The sequence below is a fragment of the Nyctereutes procyonoides genome, unplaced genomic scaffold (assembly GCF_905146905.1).
Source record: "Nyctereutes procyonoides isolate TBG_1078 unplaced genomic scaffold, NYPRO_anot_genome, whole genome shotgun sequence".
Taxonomy (NCBI): Eukaryota; Metazoa; Chordata; class Mammalia; order Carnivora; family Canidae; genus Nyctereutes; species Nyctereutes procyonoides.
The window spans coordinates 16,379,269-16,397,587 of record NW_026575032.1 but is presented as its reverse complement, the minus strand read 5'-3'; the positions used below and the strand labels follow the sequence as shown (position 1 = coordinate 16,397,587).

General features: G+C 35.9%; 1 protein-coding gene across 2 annotated transcripts in view; it reads right to left on the bottom strand.

The window, feature by feature from the left end:
- Nucleotides 1-1,051: 1,051 nt before the first annotated feature.
- The window catches only part of NAA15 (N-alpha-acetyltransferase 15, NatA auxiliary subunit), an 82,995-nt gene continuing 65,727 nt past the window's right edge, over nucleotides 1,052-18,319 (bottom strand). The window contains exons 16-20 of one of the 2 annotated variants that reach the window (XM_055317025.1): nucleotides 16,699-16,807; nucleotides 13,595-13,693; nucleotides 7,121-7,267; nucleotides 5,752-5,849; nucleotides 1,052-3,829 (exon numbers count right to left, since the gene is read on the bottom strand). In XM_055317025.1, the coding sequence (XP_055173000.1) occupies nucleotides 3,629-3,829; nucleotides 5,752-5,849; nucleotides 7,121-7,267; nucleotides 13,595-13,693; nucleotides 16,699-16,807 (654 nt within the window). In that variant the 3' untranslated portion in view covers nucleotides 1,052-3,628. The remainder of the gene's footprint in view (nucleotides 3,830-5,751; nucleotides 5,850-7,120; nucleotides 7,268-13,594; nucleotides 13,694-16,698; nucleotides 16,808-18,319) is intronic. The other variant, XM_055317026.1, reaches the window with a different exon arrangement.

The window sequence follows — 18,319 nt, the reverse complement described above, 5'->3', positions numbered from 1 at the left end:
AAGGCAACTGGATAAACTGAGGCTGGAAACCCTGAAGACCCACTTTCTACCACACACTGCTCCCTATCCTGCCCATCTTTGTATCATAAAAGGAGTAGGTCTTTTTTTTTTTTTTTAAAGAGTAGGTCTTGATGGAGGTAGCAGTGTTAATTCAGCTGTAAAACCTACAGTATGTAACCAATACTCTTTTGCTTCACTGAAATGAGCATTTTCTCCAAAACCTCCTACACGCTATCAAAACTTAATATCCACCCTGTAGATTGCATACTAAAAGGTGAAAGGGCAATTCAATAAAGAACAATAATCTTTTCCAAAAATGTTTTATTGCTACAAGTAGTGATATTTCTAGTCATCAAAATCGGAACACAACTTAAGGTTTCGGCTCCCTATGGGGCAATACAGCCATTTCATGTGACTTTGTTTTTTAATTTAGGTTTGGCAGTGGATTCAACAAAGTTTAGATAATAGCTGAATGGAATCAAGAAACCTTGCCTGTAACTTAAAGTGGAGCAGGAGCTAGAACAGGAGACTGCCTACCATCTGACAGGTCAGTCTTTCTTTGAACTCTCAAGAATTATTTAAAAATTTAAGGCTAGTAATTACTCAGACAAGTATACAGGTATCTTATCAGAAAATTTAACACTTCACTTTTTACCTTTTCCCAAACAGATGCTACACATGGCAACTGGAATATTCCTAAAAAATTGTGCAGGAGAGAGACTTCCCTGAATTTATCACCACCTACCTGAAACTAAACCACACTCTTCTGGCCTCTTCTTACAATCACAGCTTTCATTTCGTAGCTCTAACAGCAACACACCATGGGGTACAAACATCACTGGAAAACAAGGTCCTGATAAAACCCATAGAAAAGCTGTTCACTAATATTGGAACTACTTTTAGCCATGCTATTATAGATCACGCTTTATTTTTGTGCATAATAAATACAGAAAAATGTTGAAAATGCATGACTCAACTATCTAATTAAAGCTGAGTAACTAACCTAGTCAGATTTTAATTTTTAAATGAGAAATGACAAGAGTAGTAAATATAAAGAAAAACAAAAATAACTTTACTTTCCTATGTTAATACAGGTCAAGGGACCCTTTCTTCTGAAAAGGGTTGATAACACCAGTTCTCAGCAATAAACATAAGGCACTTGTTTAGAATACAACATCACTGCATTTTCCCCCCACTTGTTTTTCTAACCCTGTTTTCCCCCACAGTATCATTTGGAATTAATAGAGTGAATGAGGCAAATGTGAGATGATCCAGTTGATACTACTCAGAGCAAGACAGTACAGTACAATGTTTTAGGGGTGCTGTCTGGACATAAAATGAACCCTTTCAAGGTCCTCTGACACCAGACAATGTATCCACTATCAAGTAAACCTGAAAGAAAATAAAATATTTATTCAATAGTTCCAGTAAAATTGGGTCAGAGTACAATATACACGTTAGGAATTTATCTCCTCACGGGTGGCATCCGCATCAAGAGTTCTGAATATTTATGAATTTTCATTCTAAGACAATCTACATCATTTGAACATCATCAAGACAAATATATGAATTTCATTTCAATATACAGTAGAGTTTGAACATAATTCACACACACTCCCCCTATTGTATGGCTGGTGCCTCCTCCCAACACCTCAGCAGTGGCAGAGGTAGCACTAGTGTTCTTTCCCAACAATGAGAACTTCAGTTGCCACTCATAGGAGAAGTTGAAAAAGTTTTTTTTGTTTGTTTGTTTTTTTGCCATCTGTTAAGATGTTCCTGAGACAGGGCCAGTTAAGAAAACATGACAAAGCACTGGAGTTCAGTTTGTACTTCTCTTTACATCACTAAATCGTTAGACTGGGACGCAGAATGCAGGTCACGTACTATGAAAAGTTGAGTTTAGCACAACTGTTCAATCAGTAGAAGGATAAGATCTCCTGAAAATTCCCTTTAGAATGTATTTCCTATAAACTAAAAGTACCACAAAAGGTCAATTATATATACAATTGACTAATTTACTTAATTTACTCAGATCTTGCAAATGCAATGAGAATACTGAGCCTGAGGCCAGTTCTCAGTAGCTAGGTTTAACATTTTAAGGCTCATATTATCTCCATCGAAATTGCAGTTTTCAGTTTTCCTTAAAAATTATGAGTTAGGAACTACATTCATAGTACCTGCCACCATCCTAGCCCTCAATGAAATCTTAATGCAGGAGGAGCAGGACACCTACACCTGCATTATGGAATTCCCCTGACATCGGCACTCAGCCCATTCTCAATGCTCCCATCTGAACTAGTTTATAGCACATTACATTGCCTCTGGCTTGCACCTCTGTTTCCACCTGTGTATTTTCACAGAAGCCCAACACAGATTAGTTGAAATATTCACACAACTGTTTTTCAAAACAATTTATTGCATCATATTTGGTACCTTATGTTTGACAACAAAAAGGAAATTACATCTGTAACTGCAGGAAAAAGAAGCTGGTCTGTTATTGAAAAAAAAATCTTGGGCCCTTTAAAAATTACAAAGTCTTGGGCTTGCCTGAAACAACTGAGCAAGAAATATATTCTTAGAAATGTAGGGCTTCAAGTATTACAAACCTGTGACACTGTGGAAAAATTCCAGAGGTATCTAAACTGCAGCACTTTTTTTTCTGCATAACGTGAACAAGGCCTGCTGAGGTTTTTAACTATTAGTCTCTTGATCAGTCATAGAATGGTAGTCAGGAGTTCTGCTCTTTAACTTCAAGCCATGGTAGATTTTCTTTTTTTCACTCTTGGGTGAAAAAATTCATGCGTGCTAATTAGTTGGTGCCACATCACAGTGCATTTGGTTCTTGCATTACAGTTTTAACAAGTTTGGCCAAAACAATGCTGAAAGGTTTGCATTGCTATTTTAGTTCTTCAAGTTTTAGTTAAAATTGAGATTGTTCCAACTGGTTCCTTCAGTTAAAAACTGTGGTACAAGAACACCAAACTGATCATGTACAGTGAATTTTGGAAACACAACAAGCGTATTGAACACCCTCTAGGTTTCTTATAATTCTGCTTGGTATCTATATGTCCCAGCTCTACAACATCAAGCATCTGTTGTAGGTTTCTCTGTAAATAGTGATTCACATTGCATACTTCCTATGGTCAGAATCAACCCCGTAACAAAATCAGTCAGATGCTAAAGCCCCAACAACTCTTTGTGCTCAGTGAAAGAATCCAGTGCTAAAACAGCGTTTATGCTGTCTGAGATATAGTAAAATCTCACAAGACAAATTTTAAAGTAATATTTCTGCCACACACCTGCTTCGTTAGCTGTAACAGCCTCCAGATTTTATATAAATTAGTTAAAAAACATGGGTGGGTAGGTAGGAATAGAATAAGGTATCTTTTTTTAATCCCTCAATTTTAGCAGCTTTTAATTTTTTAAGAAACTGAACCTATATCCTGTAATATGTTAGATATTTTATATATACTTTTTCAGCAGGATAAAAAACGTAAAACACTATTTGAAGGCAAGAACATTTACTCTTCTCATTCTGTGTAAGTTAGAGCAATGCAGCAGGTGCGTGACAAAAATATTATACACTAGATATGGTCCAAAGTCATTCCATTTGCTTGTTTAATGATGTTCAAATTTCATTGGCCAGTTCTTCAGTTTCTGCAGAACTATCTCCATTAACTGTGATCTTCATATCCTCTTCATATCCAGGAGGCATGAAAGCCAAAGCATAAGGGAAAAGCTTATGACAATTTGCTCTATAAACTTCAGCAGCTTCTTTACAGTCTCCTAGGCTACCATCACACAAGGCTTCTAATACCTCCATACATGTCTAAAGAAAGAGAAAAGGTCATGTTATAACTTGTCCAAAAAGAAGTTTCTACTATGAATTCATTAGACATTTCATTATCCACAGATTTTCTAAACAAAAGGCATAGGTACCTAAGATACACAAAAGCATTTTACTTCCACATATACATTCCACAATAATTACTTTCTTCGGATTTGCAGGGATTATACAAAAGGATGAGTTATATATAAACAGGGCCAGGACAAATGTTGGGCAAACAAGGTGTGTAGGGTGCTACATTTAAAGACACATTCAGGGCAGCCCCGGTGGCGCAGCGGTTTAGTGCCGCTTGCAGCCCAGGGTGTGATCCTGGAGACCCGGGATTGAGTCCCACGTCGGGCTCCCTCCATGGAGCCTGTTTCTCCCTCTGCCTGGGTCTCTGCCTCTCTCTCTGTGTGTCTCTCATGAATAAATAAATAAAATCTTAAAAAAAAATAAAGACACATTCACTCTCAGCAAGTGCTTGACCCCAGGCAGCAACCCTGCCTCAGCCCAGGCTGGCCCTGGGTATAAATGTCAAAATCTCCAAGGTAGTGTCAGTTACTTAACTTAAATCTTTTATAGTTTTCTTTTTTAGAGGCTTAGAGACAGTTGGCAATATCAAACATTGCTTTTCATCCTTGTATTCAAATTGAAGGTTTGTCTACTAAGTGGAAAAGGAGGTCTCCTTATATGCAAGAAAAAAATCTGTTCATGCAAATTGATTAACTGTTTCAACCAAACCCCTTCGTGGATCTTTTTATATTTTACAGTGATTCATTTTGACTTGCATTTCTCACGTTTTCTTTCTTCATCTTCTCACTTGGAAAATATTATACAGTTGCAGTATATATTACTCAACAAATTTTGCCAGTCTAGAAATGTTTTAATCTAAATGATGTATTGACAATCAACAAGTCCAATGTTTCTTGAAGATATTTCCTTCATTTGCTACTAAAGGAATATATCAGATGCTTTTTTTACATGGCCAATTATTACAGGAAATAGCACTATGTCCTTTGTTTTTAGTCTAAACTAGAATACCTATATTGCAACACACCTATTTTTCTTTTACTGTATTTAAAAATCTCATGTTACAAGTTACAAAATGAGTGCTAATTTGATTCCTGGTACATACATGTTCAATATGTCAGAATCTTCAGAGGGGGAACCTGGGTGGTGCATAGTTAAGCAATTAACTCCTGGTTTCAGCCGAGGAAGTGATCTCAGAGTGGTAATAAAATGCTCTATGAGCAACTCAGCACAAGTCTGCTTAAGATTCTCTTCTCCCTCTGCCCCTCTCCACCGATCCTGCATATGCACATGCACACACTCACAGTACATAAATAAATCCTTTAAAAAAAATTTCCTCACTGAAACCACTGCTTGCTCAGAAATGCACTGATATGGGGGCAGCTGGGTGGCTCAGTCCTGATTTCAGCTCTGTTCACGATCTCAGGGTGGTGAGATGGAGCAGCAAGCCGTGAGGAGTCTGCTTGGGACTCTCCCTCTGCCTCTGCCACTTGTGCATGCACGCACACATGCCCTCTCACTCTCGCTAAAATAATTATCTTTTAAAAATGCACAGATGAAGTGAAATCTAAAATTAACTATGGAATATATATATTATTTTACTAAAATATATTTCTAGAAAAAAATATTTTAAGTAACAGATGTGGAACTAGTTCTTGAATGGCAAATAGCCTGCTATGTATGTGTGTGCACACATACAGTCCTAAATAAACTTAAGGTAAGGTTAGGTTCTGATGTGGACTCATAATAGTTTGGAAATAGTATGCATAAATAACAAAAAAACAATTATTTAGTGAAAATTATTCTCTTTGTGAAGAGAAACAAAGTAGTCAGGTACTCTTTAATAGAGATTATGGAAAAAAAAAAGAGGGTGATTATCAAAAACTCTTTACCTGGAGGTTTCTGTTAGTGAGGGATTCATCAAGTGTTGTTGCCAACTCTATAGCTCGCTTCTGACTAGAAGGATCTAAATAATATACCATTTTGGCAGCTAAATGAAAAGAAAAAAGAAAATTTATTTCAAAGTAAAACCAGCATCTGTTCTTCTATCCATTCAAACATAAGATGGAACATACATGTGCACATAAGAGTGTAGTACTTAATTAGAAAAATGGGAATAGCCATTTGAAGCATTGTTTAAAAAAAAAAAAAATCCTTGGCGTGTCTGGGTGGCTCAGTTGGTTAAGTGTCTGTCTTCAGCCCAGGTCATGATCCTGGGGTCCTGGATTGAGCCCTCCATGTCGGGCTTCTTGCTCAGTAGGGAGCCTGCTTCTTCCTCTTCTTCTGTTGTTCCCCCTGCTTGTGCCCTCTCTCTCTCTCAAATAAATAAAATCTTAAAAAAAAGAAAATCCTGAGATGACAGACCAAAAATAGCCTAACTAGAATTATGGTAAAAAAAAAAACAATGAAGAAATACAAATATTCTAGTAACAGTTGTCTTTGTGTTCTGGGACCTTGGATAGTTGTCTTCTTTCTAAAGTTAACCATAGCGGTACACCTGGGTGGCTCAGTGGTTGAGCAACTGTCTGTGTTTAGCTCAGGGTATGATCAAGTCCCACGTGCTTCTCCCTCTGCCTATGTCTCTGCCTCTCTCTCTGTGTCTCTCATGAATAAATAAATAAAATCTCTGAAATAAAATGAACATAATTTGGGGCTATGTGTAGGGATGGTATGGTTGTAGATACCGAACCCTGGTGGTATGACCAAAAAGCTGAAATCAGAATTCTACAAGCTGCTGGGCTTCTTAGCCAGGTATTCTAAAAGCATCCTACTAAAAAAAACACTACCCAAATGGTCCCATCAAGTTGACATTGGACTGCTACCACAGATGCCTGCCTATGAACCAGTTTCAGGTGTTTTGCATTATCTAGTCCAAAGCATGAGAAATCTTACATAAGTATGAGAAATAGAAGATGATGGTCATATCTAAGTGAATTTTAAGAGCATGTTGAAGGGATAAAGAAAAAAAAAATAGAAACTTCCTCCCTCCTTCATTATATAGCTAAATGCAGTATACCTGCTTTGTTGTAAAGCCTGTACTGAACCCGGAGAAACTACTGACCTTAATTTTGAGTAATAATTTTGTCTAAAAAATTGAAACATTTATAGGAAGTATATTTAAGCTGCCTGTTTTCCTAAGACTAAAATGTGAGATAATCACAATGCTTCTTCCATGTGAAAAATGTGCAATCTCTCACTGATCCATTAAGGTAAAAACTGAAATTGTTTTAGAAGGCTAAGACAAAAAGAAAAAGTGATTACCTGATAATCTGTGTGGCAATGAATCAGAATTCCTTTTCAGAAAAGTTTCATTAAAATTCTTTGGATTCGTTGCTCCAAAAAGACGATTCATTTCTTGTTTTAATACTGTTCTAACTGTATCAGGTAAATCTTTACTTTCACACACTGCTGAACAAATTAAAAAGAAACTTAATTAGCAGTTAGATACTCTGATATTGTTTGCAGAAGTTAAAAAATAATCTACTTAAGGAGTCCAACAAAGCAATTATATGTAAATACTAGATGAACCTACTTATAATTCAACAGTTAAAGAGCTTAGTATATAAATGTAAAGAATGTGTCAGAATAATCATTTTCTAACGGCATTCAAAGGCATTTCACTGATAAATGATTCATTTCCAGAAAAAAAAAAAAAAACAGAAACCAAGATATATAATGAAACATATAGTTCTGTAGCCTTCTAAGGTCCTAGGAACTGCCCCCTTCAACTTTAAATCAAGTCTGTAAAACAGGGGCTTTGATGACACCTACCTGATAAAAAATGTCACAGCAATATGCAGTGCTGAAGACAAAAGAATTTTCCTTACCTTCTCCAGCTTCTGTACCCAAGTAAGGCATTACAAAATTTATCAATTTTAAAAGAAAACAATATTGACTTCATTGACCTATATTCACAGGGGCTATGCAAACTGAGTTATCACTATATAATAAACTCCAAAGGACCACTGTAGTATTTTCCTTTAATGAATACACACTAGTAATCACATTCCCAGGAAATGGGATTTTGAGACGGAAAGGCTGACCCCCGCAACCTCACTGACTGAATATTAGTATGCTTCTTTTCATTATTACTTTGGTATAGAGACACAGTCTGAAGCTTTGAGCCAGACAGACCTGGGTATGGATCTAGGCTTGGACAAGTCAGAACCTCTCTGAACTTATTTCCTCATCTGTAAAATTGAGAAGATACCCAACCTAAAAAGATCACAGTAAGGAAGTTATATATGAAAGAGCTAATTATATAATAGCTAAATATATAATTCAATAAATTGTAGTTCTTATTTTTGTCACAGCTTGAAAACATATTTTCCTTATGGTTAGCAACTACGGTGGTCGCTTTCAAACATACTGATGAATATGTATCCTATATACAAAATTTATTATGTGAAGCAAAACTTGCAAAGAACACTAACCCTAACTTTGTGCTACACATCCAAATATTTTCTACTCTATTCTATTTTTGCTTTAGATTTTCAAATGCTAGTGATGACTCAATAAACTGCCTTCATTATCTCACTAATGGATCACTACCTTAAGTTTAAAAAACACTGAACTCTTGAGTAGTAAACATCTGTATGAAACATTCTATACATAATTAATACCTGAATAATTGATTGATACGCCCTTTGTTGGTTAAATAACATTTCTTCTATCAGTCTATAGAATTGGGTGGTTCAATTAAATGAGGTTTTTTTTTTTTTTTCAATTCAATGAGTAATTAAAGAATTTAGCTTAACCTCCATTATGGCTGTACTTTCAACTTGGTTTTGGCAATTTATCAGTATTTGTTTTTCAGGGGAAGCAGGAGCACAGAGAGAACTTACAGAAAAGTTGGTAAAATAGATTATAGCCAATTACAATGAATATTATGTCAAAAAATCACAGGTTTTCCATAAAATGTTATTTCCATGGGCCTTTTTGGTTTGTATGAAGTGCTTTTTAGACACTATATGCAGGTGGGAAAATAACTGCATAGTCACATTATAGTTGCTTATAGGTGGAAGCTAAGCTTTTCATGTTTTCTATTACCCTCCTTAGATTAAAACAATCTTCCCAGAAAAATCAAAACTGCTTTTAAAAAAAAAAGCCCACAGAATTAAAAACATACATATATAACACAGACACACACATACTCGGGATGTATAAAGAGAAAATATAAAAATCCCAACTTCCATTAATAGCTATTTCCAAAAACATCTCCTCACTAAGTCACAAAATGTTTGAGGCTGACTCTATTTCCCTACATTATGTAGATTGGACCTGGAATTTCCAGGAAGACACTAACCTAAAAAAAAAAAAAAAAAATCTATGGCAATAAACTTAGAATGCTGTATGGAATTCTATATAATGCAATTTTACCTATATCTTTAAGGAAAGAAGCAACCTCAAATGTCACAGATTTGTTAGATAGGCTTTTATTGCTGAAGACTAGTGGGCAGGGGGTAGGGGGAGGAATCAATCTAAAAATCCTTTGAAAAAAATAAAAATAAAAAAAATAAAAATCCTTTGAAAGTGATTAAAACTAGCAAAAAACTATTGAGGTCTCAGAAAATAAAATATCCCAGACTACTTATCTTCTTTGATCTTCTGATACAATAATTAAGTCTTGCGAATCAAGGAAAAGTAATACTTGATTGAGGGAAGGGAAAAAAAATCTTTTCTATGAGGTTTTTGGATTTGAGTCTTTTGATATCTTAAAATTAAAAATAATGTTTGGGGGATGCCTGGGTGGCTCAGCAGTTAGCTGAGCATCTGCCTTCAGCTCAGGGCATGATCCTGGGTCCAGAATCAAGTCCCACATTGGGCTCCCCATCAAGAAGCCTGCTTCTCCCTCTGCCTATGTCTCTGCCTCTCTCTGTGTTTCATTAAAAAAAAAAAAAAAAAAAAAAAACAAAAAAAATAAATAAAAATAATGTTTGGTTAATGCTATTAGCTTTTTAGGAGATTGAATTAATTTGGTAATCATCAACGGTCAAAAGCCACATTGAAAAGGGGGCTGATTTTTAACCAAAAGAGTTACCCTGAGTTCCTAGAGTAGCTGGCATTTTTAAAATAATTTGGGTAGAGGGACGCCTGGGCGGCTCAGCGGTTAAGCATCTGTCTTCAGCCCAGGGCATGATCCTAGAGTCCTGGGATCGAGTCCCGTGTTGGGCTCTGCATGAAGCCTGCTTCTCCCTCTGCCTGTGTCTCTGCCTGTGTGTGTGTGTGTTTGTGTGTGTGTGCGTGCGCGCGCGCCTCATAATGAATGAATGAATGAATGAATGAATGAATGAATAAAATAAAAATATTTTTTAAGAAAAATTTAAAAGTAATAATTTGGGTAGAAAATGCTCATATTTTGTGTGAGATAAAGACTACTCACTACTGGGTTACAGCACAACCTATTAAGTGATTACCACTCAAAATGGCAAAATAGGTAGATGAGAGTATTAATGCAGTTTTTAGTAGGGAAATGCATAAATACAAAAGAAAAAGAACCTGCAGATAAAGGAGTTTGTACAAATGAGAGAGGAAAAGACATAAAAATTATTGTAGAACAACGTGACCAAACAGTAATTTTTAAAAGCATGTAAGGAGGGATCCCTGGGTAGCGCAGCGGTTTAGCGCCTGCCTTTGGCCCGGGGCGTGATCCTGGAGGCCCGGGATCAAATCCCACATCGGGCTCCCGGTGCATGGAGCCTGCTTCTCCATCTGCCTATGTCTCTGCCTTTCTCTCTCTCTGTGTGTGTGACTATCATAAATAAAAAAATAAAAAATAAAAAAAAAGCATGTAAGGGAATAATAAAACAACTGAATACCTAAGCTCCTACCCTTTACTTAGCACTGAGGAGAAATGTAGTTTAAATTGCTCTAAGTCCTACAACTTAAAAAAAAAAAAAGTGAAAAACTTGAAAAGGGTACATACCAAATCATCCTCATAATTAAAAAGAGGAGGAGAAGCTGACCTATATAGTAATACTAATTACACTGGTAGTATAACAACATTCTCATTTGGAGGTTACTTGTAACCAGCTAAAATGAGTATTTACTTAGAGAAGTTTCTACAATAAAATAGGCACTGAAACATCATTTTCCCCCATACTTAACCAATATGTTAAAGGAGTCTTGGGACACCTGGGTGGCTCAGCGGTTGGGCACCTGCCTTCAGCTCAGGGTATGATTCTGGAGTCCTGGGATTGAGTCCCACACTGGGCTCCCTGCATGGAGCCTGCTTCTCTCTCTGCCTATGTCTCTGCTTCTCTCTGTGTCTCTCATGAATAAATAAATAAAATTTTAAAATAAAGTAAAATAAAAAATAAAATAAAATTAATCCTGTGGGGTATAATCAAAGATGCTCCTAGTCTATGTCTCTATAGTTTCACGAATATTTTTTTAAATTTTTATTTATTTATGATAGTCACACACAGAGAGAAAGAGAGAGGCAGAGGGAGAAGCAGGCTCCATGCACCGGGAGCCCGACGTGGGATTCGATCCCGGGTCTCCAAGATCGCGCCCTGGGCCAAAGGCAGGCGCCAAACCGCTGCGCCACCCAGGGATCCCTCACGAATATTTTTATACAGTACACACCTGTTCTTAACAAAGGTAATAAGCTGTCTACTCAAATTCTTGAAGGCTTTTTAAAAAGAGTGCATCTTTATCACTCCAAATTATCATTGCTTTCACTGCCTAAATTTAGTCAAAATAAGAATTACTTTGTAACTCTCTTCCTGACAATGCTGTCAGTTAAACACGTGGAACAATGGCATAGCTTACAGGGACACTAAATAATTCTACTTTTACATCAGGATCATCCTGCCTTTGTTCTTCTGAAGTCCATTTTTAATTCCTGAAACAACTGTTCCAAGAAAACAGTCCTATGTTCATTAATCCACAATTACTGTAAGCAAATATATTTAGATAAGCCACTTTTAATTTCTATTTCAAAGTGAAATCTCTAAATCCATAATTATATTTATTATTTTACTGCCTTTTAGGAAAGAGTTGATTATACAAAATAAAGTGTGTGTTAATTTTAAAAATAGGTTAAATGCACTCCATCCTAACCAAGAATGGATTTTTTTAAAGATTTTATTTATTTATTCATGATACACACACACACACACACACACACACACACACACACACACACACACACAGGCAGGGACACAGGCAGAGACACAGGCAGAGGGAGAAGCAGGCTCCATGCAGGGAGCCCGACGTGGGACTAGATCCCAGGACTACAGGATGACGCCCCGGGCCAAAGGTAGGCGCTAAACCGCTGAGCCACCCAGGGATCCCCCCAAGAATGGATTTAAAATCATTACCTCTGGCCTTCATTTTCTGACTCGTGTGTTTTTGTTATTTTTTTTAAGATTTATTTATTTATTTATTTATTTATTTATTTATTTATTTATTTATTTATTTATGATAGCGAGGGGGGGGGAGAGAGAGAGAGAGAGAGAGAGAGAGAGAGAGAGAGAGACAGGCAGAGACACAGGAGGAGGGAGAAGCAGGCTCCATGCCAGGAGCCTGATGTGGGACTTGATCCCGGGACTCCAGGATCGCACCCTGGGCCAAAGGAAGGCGCTAAACCGCTGAGCCACCCAGGGATGCCGTGACTCATGATTTAAAAAAAAAAAAATTTAATACAGTAAGAGAGACTGAAAGAAAATTTTTTAAATTTTCTCTACATAAAGCAATTCTATTTTCTATAAGGTGGTTATGCTATTTATTACTTCCAGAATTTAAGAAACTGAAAAACATCTCTATGATTCAGTGTCTATAACAAGAATCATTTTTTTTGACCAAGCATAAATATACATAAGATTTTACTTTTTCTTAGAAGTCAAAACAATGTTCTTAATCAGAATAATTTAGCATTTTTCAAAAGACTGATTGGGATGCCTGTTTTAATCTCATTATTTAGATATGTATGGATTCATATGTGGATGGGTATTTAGCAATACAATAGGTAATTTAACAGTATTTGCAGATTGTTCTATTAAGGATTCAATTTTCCCTCTCCAATCAACTTAAAAATCAAAACACTACTACCACTTCACTACAGGAGTACTTTACTCTAAATTTAAAGTTCTTGTAGTAGAAATAAAGAACAATATTCAGACCTGAGCTCTCATTCCTAATTATCTGTGTTACCTTGAATAAGTCATTTAATCTTTTAAGGTCCCAGATTTCTCAACTATAAAATGAAAAATAATTAGCATGAAATTCCACCTTTTAGACTCTTAAAATTCTGTAGTTCTACTTCACATTAAAAGTAATGATAATGGATCTTACTATGAAAATATTTGAAAAGTACAGTAATTGCCTTAAAGGAACAATGGCATAGCTTTTATATCTTTAAACATATATTTAGTAACAAGAATTTTAGCTAGTCAATTTCAAAGATTTTTCCATTTTGGAACAATTTACTAAAAAGCTTTACATAATAAGTATGATTTGAAATTTCAACTTACATGTAACTTTTTAGGAACAGAAAGAAAGGTGATTCTCAAGTATTTGAACTAAACAATTCTATATCAAAATGAAGTAACATTTCTAGCCTTAAAATAAAGAACTTCATCACAAAGAAACGAACCTTGCTTTTCCCCTTAGCTAACTTAATACAAAACAGCTTTAAAATGATTGAGTTTATGACAAACTTATATAGATCACTTATACAGTCACTATCAACTACTGTAATCAAATACTTAAGTAATGTAAAACAAAACATACCAGTACTAAAGAGTCGAATCATACACTCATGAAGCCAGGGATGACTAGAATCAATAGCAAATGCCCTCTTTACTGATTGTAGCATCAAAAGAAACTTTTCTATAAAAAGAAAAAGTAAGATATATTTTGATCATTTGATAAAATAAGCTGCCTCCTTTGGAGAACTAAGACCTTACAAATAGAGAAACTAATTTAGAGTCAATCACATCTGAACTGCAACATGAGTGAAGCAATTATGAAGTACAAAAAATTTAGATAGCATTCAACAGTATTTGAACTAATGCCATATAAACAAAATTTGAAGTCATTTTATTTCTTAACCTCCTTTAACCAAAATAAAGGGATTTCCCACACGACTTATAAAACTTCCTTGTTTATACTTGAAACTAGCTTCTTTCTTGGGTTTTGTGACATGTGAAATAGCTTCCCTCCTACTTGACCGTCTTCTCCTAATCAATTCCTGGATCCTCTTCCTCCTTGAAAGGTCAGTGTTCACCAAGATTGTTTTCAGTGATTTCTAATATCTTTCTATACCATCCCCACAACTGTACCCCCATGTTTCCCAAGCCTCAGTAATATTTCCACCCACTGAATGGAAATTTCACCTGAGTACTCACTATACTTTCAAGTCCCATCTATAAACACCTCTTTGTTAAGACTTCCCTAATTTGGTAGCATTCTCCAAATAACAAAATTCAAAACTCCAGACTCTCTGATATTTCTTTTTCCTTTAATCTTTTTCCAAAACTCAGAAAGCTGAAAATACTGCCGTACTTTGTTACTACCCACTTCACACTACTACAGTGAATTCCAAATAGAACACAATCAAGAAGCCAATTAAAAGCAATTTAGATTGCCCTTCTCTACTTTAACAGAACAGCTTTTTTATATATCAGGATTGCATTTTAAGAATATCTACTGTATGGGGATGCCTGGGTGGCTCAGTCGGTTAAGTGTCTGACTCTTGATTTCAGCTTAGATCATCATCTCAGGGTTGTGAGATCAAGCCCTGCATTGTGCTCTGTGCTGGGCATGGAACCTGCTTGAGATTCTCTCTTTCCCACTGTCCCCTTACTCCCACATTGCTTGCATATGAAAGAAAGAAAAGAAAAGAAAAGAAAAGGAAAAGAAAAGAAAAGAAAAGAAAAGAAAAGAAAAGAAAAGAAAAGAAAGAAAAGAAAAGAAAAGAAAAGAAAAGAAAAGAAAAGAAAAGAAAAGAAAAGAAAAGAAAAGAAGAGAAAGAGAAAGAAAAAGAAAAAAAAAGAAAAAAGAAAAGAAAAAAAGGAAAGAAAGAAAGAAAGAGAAAGGAAAGGGGAGCGGTATTAACTGTTGTTCTTTTTTCTTTTATTAAAAAGATTTTATTTATTCATGAGAGACACACAGACAGAGAGGCAGAGACATACGCAGAAGGAGAAGCAGGCTCCTCACAGGGAGCCCAATGAGGGATTCAATCCCAGGACCCTGGAATCACGGCCTGAGCCAAAAACAGCAGCTCAACCACTGAGCCACCCAGGTATCCCTTACCTGTTCTTTAAAAGAAAAGTTTCAAAAAAATAAAAAAATAAAAGTTTCTGGAACACCTGGCTGACTCAGCAGTTGAGTGTTTGCCTTGGGCTCAGAAGGTGATCCCAGAGTTCCCAGATCGAGGCCCACATAGGGCTCCCTGCGAGGAGTGTGTTTCTCCCTCTGCCTGTTGTCTCTGCCTCTCTCTGTCTCTCATGAATAAATAAATAAAATCTTTAATAAAAATTAAAAAAAAAATAAAGTGGAACCTCAACCATGAAAGAAAGAAAAGAAAAGAAAAGAAAAGAAAAGAAAAGAAAAGAAAAGAAAAGAAAAGAAAAGAAAAGAAAAGAAAAAAAGAAAAGGAAAGTAGGTAGGTTTCTAAATTACTGGGTTATTATTAAACTTATTTTCCAAATCATAACACAATCATTTCTGGAAAACAGAAATGTCATAGAAAACACTGTAATCACTCAAATCCATCAAGAGCCCATCTGTTATTTTTTTATCTATTTCCCCTTGGACCTTTTCCTATCTTATATACCCATGTAAATATCTTAATAAGAATTAAAATCAAACTATAGTTTCGTGTCCTTTTTTCAAGCAATGCTATATACCAACTTTCCCCCAACGTTATTATTAATTACTCTGGATAAACATGATTCTTTAAAGTTTTATTTATTTATTTATTCCTAAGCAACACAGAAAGAGAGGCAGAGACACAGGCAGAGAGAGAAGCAGGTTCCATGCAGGGAGCCTGATGTGGGACTCGACCCCAGGACCCCAGGATCATGACCTGAGCCTGCAGGTAGACCCTCAACCACTGAGCCACCCTGGTGTCCCTGGATAAACATGATTTTTTAATGGATATTCTATAGAGGTACCATTTCATTCAATCGCCTTCAGAACAGTTACTCTGCTTGGAGCAACACCCTTCTATCAGATCTTACTAACCAATTTCTCTTCCCTTAGGCATGCATCATCTTAATGATACACTGTTTTTTTTTTTCAATGAACCACTTAGATTACAGCAATTTAATACCACAAAGGCTCAGTATCTATATGTAGTCTAGGCATTCTAAGTAAGACAACCAAGACCCTCCATTTATCTTTGATATGACTGAGGCAATATAGACAACCTCTACGTTATTTATGCACACTTTAGTTTTCTTAATGAATCCTCTTCCTTTCTATGTATCTTTTCTTTTAGAAGTGTGATCCATCTTTCAAGATACACCTCAAGCACCACACTTTCTAACAACAGTTAATAATAACCAACATTTATTCAATGCTCATTTTGTATCAGGCACTAATCTAAGCTCTATGTCACTAACTAATTTCATTCACACAGGCACGTGGTAACTACTATATTTGATCTTCATCCAAGTTATGTGTGTATATCTATATTGATTTTAACAGTCCTAGAAGAGAAAATAGTATCATTTTACCTCCCCACAACATCTTGAACATATAGCACACATTTCTGTGAGAAGCTGCATTGGGGGAAAAAATCCTAGTGGTGAGACTACTGGATTAGGGTGTCTCTATCTAAGAAATACAGTGATCAATTTTATCAGGGCCACTATACCCTAATTGCCTACCTTTCCTAAAGTAAATCTCAAAGGCAAAAAGATGCGTTTCTATCTTGTTCTTCACCAAGTTCTTCAACGGTGTTAAAAATTTAATAGCTTCTTCCAATGGAGTTTCAACCTAACAAAAATAAAAGACATTATACAAATGGAAGCAAGAGGAGGGGAGGGAGTAGGGGGTGAAGGATGTGATCTTATTCTGTTATAAACAATTCACTTTCTGGGTTGGTTGCTGTTGTTGTTGGTTTGGATTTTTTTTTATTTTTGGTGAAAAACACTTACCCATTACCCAGAAATACGTCATATTTTAACCTCCCATAATCTAAAGGAAAAGAATTTTGAACTCTAGAACTCTTCACTGGTCTTTACCCAAAGAGACTACATGATCTCTGGATAGAAACTATCCAACAAGTAAAGACAAAGATAAAACAGAACCAGGGAAACAAAGACAGTGAGATGAACAGGTAAGAGAGCCAAGGGGTGGGGTGGGGGTGATGGGGAGAGGACAGAGGAAAGATGTTAAATACGATGAAGATGGGTTAAGAAGGAGAAGTAGGGAATATTGCAGAATCAGTTAACATTCTTTTTAAATTCAAAGTGAAGCACAATCAAGCTATTAAGGAAAAAAGCAGTACAATATTCACTATCTTGCTTTGTTCAAAATTATATTCTATAGAATCTATTATTTATTCCAATGCCATACTAATGGGGAGGTGGCGTTTGATAAGATTTATGTTTATCGAACTCTGTTTCTACCACCCTTTATTAATGACATAAGATGTCATATTAATTACATACTTGTAATATATCCCGAGCAGGTATAGGTTTAGTACATAATTATGCTACCGTTACACTCCTAGACTGAGTATTTAGACAAAATTCTTCTCTGTAGACAGAGATGGGGACCACCACCACATTTATCAGAAACGCATTGAACATCTGTGCCTGTATTGGCCTTGTCTCATCACAGAAGCAGTAACAATTTATCCTTAATGGAATTTGGATTTGCCATACCTGTCCAACATGCCTCTGCTAATACAATAACTGTGGCTTCACCAACAGATTCTGGCCAAGGAAATTTTTTCACAGCATTAAAAAAAAAAAAAAAAAAAAAAAACTTAAGCAAAAAAGTGATGTCTATGATATTTACCTTACACTAATATGTAAGGCCGCTGGCATTATTCTGAAGGACACAGGCTCTGAACAAGAAATCAATATATGGCATTGTCATTCTAACAGCTGTAGATACCAAAAGACAGATGGGAGAGGGGCCCTCCTAAGTATGCCTTTCTCAGACATTTATAAATATTTTGTTTCTATGTCCTAAGATTTTGATTCTTTTTTTTTTTTTCCCTAAGATTTTGATTCTATGTCCTACTGAGTTGGAATTTGTAGTGGACAGGAGAGAAATTTCTACCAGGGAAAGGTAAAGAAATGGAAACTAGAAACTGAAATTGCAATGGAGCTGTATCAATCTTGATACATGAACTTCAGAGCATTGACTGAACCGAGGATCATTGTAATGACCAGGGTAAGTTACTACCAGAGAGATATGGCTGCTGTCACAGAATGGAAACAAGAAGTACAGGGAAGCAGAGTCAATACAAACATTATACTTCCTGAAATCAAGTAT